General features: G+C 44.5%; 2 protein-coding genes across 2 annotated transcripts; both read right to left on the bottom strand.

Moving 5' to 3' along the window:
* Positions 1-198: 198 nt before the first annotated feature.
* LOC126559850 (transmembrane protein 68-like) lies at positions 199-1,456 on the bottom strand. Its single transcript, XM_050216023.1, has 5 exons — positions 1,405-1,456; positions 1,206-1,338; positions 1,032-1,129; positions 597-958; positions 199-528 (listed from the first exon to the last, which is right to left on the bottom strand). Exons 1-5 carry the CDS (start codon positions 1,454-1,456, stop codon positions 199-201), a joined length of 975 nt encoding a protein of 324 aa, XP_050071980.1.
* A 1,785-nt stretch (positions 1,457-3,241) lies between these two features.
* On the bottom strand, positions 3,242-4,563 carry LOC126558532 (transmembrane protein 68-like). The gene is made up of 5 exons (XM_050214556.1): positions 4,470-4,563; positions 4,252-4,390; positions 4,064-4,167; positions 3,623-3,984; positions 3,242-3,553 (listed from the first exon to the last, which is right to left on the bottom strand). Exons 1-5 carry the CDS (start codon positions 4,540-4,542, stop codon positions 3,242-3,244), a joined length of 990 nt encoding a protein of 329 aa, XP_050070513.1. The 5' UTR covers positions 4,543-4,563.
* Positions 4,564-5,947: the final 1,384 nt, after the last annotated feature.

The raw sequence follows: 5,947 nt of genomic DNA on the forward strand, positions 1-5,947 counted from the left end.
CGCGGAGTAAGCGGCCCCCTAACATCGCTTCGACGGGCTAAAATTCGAGCTAATGATTGCACCCAACACAGTCGCCGCTAATATATTGATGCAAATTCAACTATAAAATCATCAAAATCACATTTTATTCGACAGTTTTAAATAACCAGCAGAGTAAATCCGCTCAATTCGGCACATTATAATTAAAAACATTCAAACTTACAATTTTGCTTCTTTTCCACCATGCACGTGTACCGCTGTTTCAAACCGATCACCGATAGCATACAGTATTTCACCCGGTACTCGCTGATGTTCTCGGACCAGCTCCGCTATAGCATTAGCAACCTTCTCTTGCAGCGTGACCGGACTCAACGCATCATCGTGCGGTATCGGTTTACCAAGCACCGTGCGCAACTTCACCGGGAACCCACCGTAAATGGGCAGGACGGGTATTTTCAACACGCTGTAGAGGCGCACAAAAGCCCACCGTGCCACCGAAACCGTACGGAAGCATTCACGTATATTAACCGTAAACATGGGTATGATGGGCTAAAACAAGAACATGCTTACAAGCGTGTCTTCCTATGCGTTCCTTTGGGATATGCTGGTCAACTTACCACCTTCGCTTCTAGTGCAACTCGCGCAAAGCCGGTACGACTTTTCCACAGCACCTCGTACGCACTATCACCGAACTGTGCCTCATACACACCGCCCGGTGCAATGGACAGGAGCTCACCGGCACGCAATGTTGCCACGCATGACTGCACCGAGCCAGAGGTAACGCGCATTACGCGCGATACGAGACGCCAGCCGGGAATGTGGTCCAGAAATCGATCGCCAACCGAGTGTATCAGCCGGTCACGTTTCAGCATCATTTCGGCTGCGAGATAGTACATGTCGATGGGCAATGCACCGTGATAATAGATTAACAGTGCTGGCCCGGTTTCAGGTAGGTTCTCCAGACCGATTACTTCGTATCCTTGATGAAGAAATTATAAAAAGAGCCGTTAAATCTGTAATTTTTTGGACATTAATCTTTACAAATAAATTACCATGAAATATTCTGCTGTGAAGGTGCCATACGAGCGCCATAAACTTTCGAGCCGCCTTCCAGAATTCATCCTCATTGCTATCCCTCCAAAACTTTGATCTAAAAAAAATGGAATTTTTGAATTTTAAACCTAATTTTCACACAAAACTCTTCACAAAACATCCACGGAGCTTACCGAAGCAAATTGCAAATGTGCAAATAGGGTACGGACAATAAAATCAATAACACATACACCCATGGCAGAACGAACACCACCAGCAGAGGGAGCGATAAATTATGCATCCATCCGAACCAGTCAGGAACTGCAGCTGCCGGCACAAAGATATTGCTACTAACTCTACTTTTCTGTTCAGTTTTTTAGTACCAATACTTACCAATCAACGTACTGCCCAGTCCAGTGGACATCGTGCCACTTTCGTTGTCCATCTCGTATGAGCCCTACGTAAAAAGATCGTTCCGTTGTGTCGACCTATGCCAACATGCAAAAACTGCAGCATGCACTCATTGTCGGTAAGGGTGAAAGGTTATGTAAAATTTGCAACCGCCTGACTGGCCTGATGTACTCGCACGCGTAAAATTACCGTTGCGCGGGTTATCTAAGGGACGCCTTTTCACTCACTCTCACGCTCTTCGTGTGACGGATTGGTTGGTCTTATCAACGGATTTTGTTCGAACCTCGGGTGATCTAGTTAAGCGTATCGTTAGTACCATGTGGCCCAGCTGATTTTGCTAAAGTATACAGCTTTAGCACGGAATAACAATTGATAGAGATATGTTAAGTTTTTTTTTCCTTTCCTTTGATTCGTCTGCCACTGCGCCCGCTCTGACCCAATGCGTCAAAACAGAGATATGCAGCAGACGAAAATCGATATCGCAACGTGCATGTACACACCTGTTGAACTTTAGTCGGACAGGCCTATCTAAAGGGAAAAGGAAGAATACCAAATTAAAGGAAAAAGAGCAGTGAATGTGATATGTTTTAATGTTTAGGAGATGTTAGTAATGCTGTATGGCTTTTGAGATTACAGGCCAAGTCTTGTGTTCCATGGCTTCGGACACAGAAAGTACGACTGGTATCTAACTCACTACCACGTATTTATCTTGGAGCGTCTAGACGAAGAAATGCTTGAACCTGCTACGTAATCGTACCGAATAAGGGATTCGCCTTATGTGGTCGCAAAATAAGAGCGTAAATAAAGACGTTTTGTGATGCCTCATATCTACTGGTGGTGGCTTTTGAGAAACACGAAGGAGCTCGTTGTCAGTTAGTAAACTGTATCTAGTGAAAAATGTGTTAATATCTTTTTTTCCGACAATACGGCACTGGCCCGTAATAATCAATTATAAATAAAATAAATAAAAATCTTTTTTTCCATTATTCTGTTGGCAAGAGAAAAGTTTTTTGTTAATGGCCTACAAAAGGTTTTTTGGCCTTCTATTGTATCCAACATCCTTGCAGGGCTACGATACGGATGGTATTCGATACCTAGTCTGACACCGCTATTACCAACGGATCTCTCTGTAAAGTGCGTAATACATCATGTATGCCATGCTGGTAGAATTTAGTTTCGGGTAAATCCAATCGGGAATTTATACACGATTGCCTATTAGTGCTACTGTGAGATTCCGGTTTACCGAACGAATAATTCCACAAATCGGCCTGTTAACCAAGCGGTAATACCACCACACGATACGAGTACTGAAGCAAAAAAAAAAAAGAAAAACAAAATATCGATTGTTGGAAAGCCGCATACACTTACTTTTTGACTTCAACGCAAAAACAAACCTTCACTCACAGTTTCGATGCCACTGAAACTAAGACGCTGGCGTGACATGCTGCTCGAATAAACTATTTGGGGTGCGTAATTCGTAAGTGAATTAGCGTCTGGTAGAGACGTTCAATTGGCGCTGCAATACGATATGGAGAGCCGAGAGAACTACCCGTAATTGATGATTGATGCCCGATTTGCGTAGTATTTTTCGGAGGCTTGCCTCTTTTTGGGACAAGCAAAACAGAAGCAAACGAAACTGGTTAAATCTCATCCATTATTGTACACATCTATTAAGTACAGACATATTAAATACATCCGGTCACTTTGTTCGGTCACGTGCTGTACGTCCTGCAGCACACACACACACATACAAACACAGTAATAGCACCTACCAAAGGGAAAACAGTTAACTGTACGGTAAGGAAACAGCGCGTCTTGTTCATTTAGCTTTCGTCTTGCGTGTGATAAAACGATCCACCAGTGCGTGAAAGATACTGCCCGGGATACGCTGATGCTGGTTGATAAGTTCCTCGATCGCAAACGCCACCTTTTCTTGAAGATCCTCGGGCGATAAGGACGGATCGTACGGTATCGGTGCGCCCAGATGTGTGCGGAACTTGACCGGAAAGCCACCGTAGATTGGGCGCACCGGGAAGCGTACTGCATTGTAGAGACGGATGAAGAGTCGTTTGGCAAGACCAACCGAACGGAAGCCTTCGCGAAGATTTTCTGTAAACATAGGAATAATTGGCTAAGGAAAGAACGATATGATTAATTTGCAATTTTTACGAGTTGGACTCCTTCATTTCTCACTCCTTACCGCTTTCGACTCAATCGCTACCTTAGCGAAGCCGACCCGTTGCCGCCAGAGCAGCTCATAGTTGCTGTCACCGAACTGTGCTTCGTACACACCGCCCGGTGCAATCGAAAGCAAATTGCCATCACGCAACACGCTCGCACACGACTGAACCGTACCAGGGCTGATCTTCATCACACGTGCCAGCAGCTTCCAGCCGGGCACTTTGTTCAGAAATCGATCGCCAACGGTATAAATTAACCGTTGTCGCTTCAGGTAGACGCGTGCCGTAAAGTAATACATATCGATCGGGATTGCTCCATGATAGTAGATGATAAGCGCGGGACCTGTTTCAGGGAGATTCTCCAACCCACACACCTCGTAACCTGTCAGTGAGATAAGGGAGGCGCGAATTATCAGTTATTTGGCAAAGTAGCTGGATTGGGAAGTTCATTCCGTACGTACCATGAAATATCCATCCGTGGGCATCCCATACAACGGCGACCAGAGTTCGCGCCACATCCCAGAAGTCAAAGTCACCCTCATTGTAAACCTGCAATATAAATCGACTGTTCCAAAATAGAGACGTCGAATTATTTATACATGGCTGACAGGAAGCTCCAGTGACCCGTAGTGTTACACCCTTTGCTTACCTGTGCAGCTTGTAAATGTAGAGAAATGATATGGTACAGTAAATTAACAGCACAAATGCGCAAGGCAGTAGGAATGTAACCAGCACCGGTGTAAGCAACCGATACAACCATATCGAGTAGTCCAGGTCTATGTATTGTCCTGGGGATAACAGAGGGTTTATTGGAGACGGTAAAACGCTTGTCCCAATTTGTAAGTGTCCCTTATTTTGGTGGCTTACCGATGTACGCAAAAAAGGTAGAGTTGCCCACAGTCTCATTGCTCAGCGTTATCAGTTCGTCCGCCGAGCTCATCTTGACTTCCACTTCCACTGAACCAAACACAGGATACACCGGAAGGTACACGTACACCGTTCAGTCTACTGCAAACTAAACGAGCGACAGCATTAGTTAAGGGCAATGGTAATTAACCTGCAGCTGAGGGTGGCTCAAACTTACCCGTTTTTTTCAAGCGAACCACACGAAGCAGCACACCGCGCTGCTGGCCGAATACTTTCGCGTAGGCCAAGCAATGGAGTGGCGGCAGTCACGGAATATCGCACCGACCGTCGTTTGTGGCGGTGGTGCATTTGAGACGCGAGAATGTCAGGTGTTGGAATGTGTGTTTGAAACGTCGGGCTCGGCCTTGCACTTCCCACGTTTCGGTTCGCTTTTCTTTCTTATCGGTGGCGGTCACAAGGGACGGTAAAGATGGTGATGATACGAACCATCAGCACACCATGCATTGTGTTTCTGCTTTGAGGGTGCTGCACTGAATACACACTTTGTATGGTGGCACTTTGTTCCTTTGATCGATTCCTTTGTCGCGCGCGCGTCTGGTTCCACAACACCACAGACTGGTTTTGTTTGTTTGTATATACTGTGAGTCTAGGCAGTAGCAGCCTTGTGGTGCGTTTTCTCCTAATTACGAATCAATCGCGTCAATATTGTGAATGACACATCAAAATACAAAAAAAAAACATACAAAACACGATAAAACCACCCTCTGCGCACACCATTATTTTCGCGCAACCCCCTGTATTGGAGGCATGTTGTTTTGTTTACGCCACCCGTTTTTGACAGCTGATCGGGTTACCGGTGTTTGTGTGAGATGAGCAGTAATGTATGTGTATGTGAATAGAAGGGGGTTGTTGGTGTCGCGTACTACTGTTGGGAGAAACGTCAAAATTTAAATTGCACAGTTCGCTTTCGTTATGCAAAATTTCTCTTCCGATGCTATTACATATTACCTTAAATTTTCGCACTTTTTCAAAGAAATAATTTATTCGTGGTATTTTAGAAATTACTATTCATGATGACACCAAGGGAGTTTTTGAGCAGATTTATGAACCAAGTTTCCCACAACACAGCATAATATAATACGGAAAGAACTTTTTTTCTTGACCAGGCTTGTGGTATTGAATGTGAAGTGTATCGTGCAGATGATTTCCTTCTTGTACAAACAATTTATTCTTCTACATCTGCTATTTTAATTGTAAGAGGACGCTGCAGTTTAACCAATTTTTCGAAATAACTGGATAGCAATTCATCTCTAAGCCAGTACACGGGAATAGTGGAAAATTGAGATAAAAACTATATGTTGTCAGTCGGATTTGTTTCATTTGTGTAAGGAGATGGGAGGAGACATTTTCTATTTGAGTTTTTTCGAAAAAGAAACACAAAAACAAACGCGGCATGGGGAAATGTGCCGGGGGAGGCT

This window comes from Anopheles maculipalpis, chromosome 2RL (assembly GCF_943734695.1).
Source record: "Anopheles maculipalpis chromosome 2RL, idAnoMacuDA_375_x, whole genome shotgun sequence".
NCBI classification, from domain to species: Eukaryota; Metazoa; Arthropoda; class Insecta; order Diptera; family Culicidae; genus Anopheles; species Anopheles maculipalpis.

Bases quoted from the DNA above. Each gene is read 5' to 3' on its own strand.
- LOC126559850 (XM_050216023.1), bottom strand. From the start codon at position 1,456: ATGGACAACGAAAGTGGCACGATGTCCACTGGACTGGGCAGTACGTTG. The intron at 1,339-1,404 runs GTAAGTATTGGT...TTGTGCCGGCAG, and splicing joins ACTGGGCAGTACGTTGATTG to CTGCAGTTCCTGACTGGTTC. The intron at 1,130-1,205 runs GTAAGCTCCGTG...CATTTTTTTTAG, and splicing joins CACATTTGCAATTTGCTTCG to ATCAAAGTTTTGGAGGGATA.
- LOC126558532 (XM_050214556.1), bottom strand. From the start codon at position 4,542: ATGAGCTCGGCGGACGAACTGATAACGCTGAGCAATGAGACTGTGGGC. The intron at 4,391-4,469 runs GTAAGCCACCAA...TGTTATCCCCAG, and splicing joins TACCTTTTTTGCGTACATCG to GACAATACATAGACCTGGAC. The intron at 3,985-4,063 runs GTACGTACGGAA...TCTCACTGACAG, and splicing joins CCACGGATGGATATTTCATG to GTTACGAGGTGTGTGGGTTG.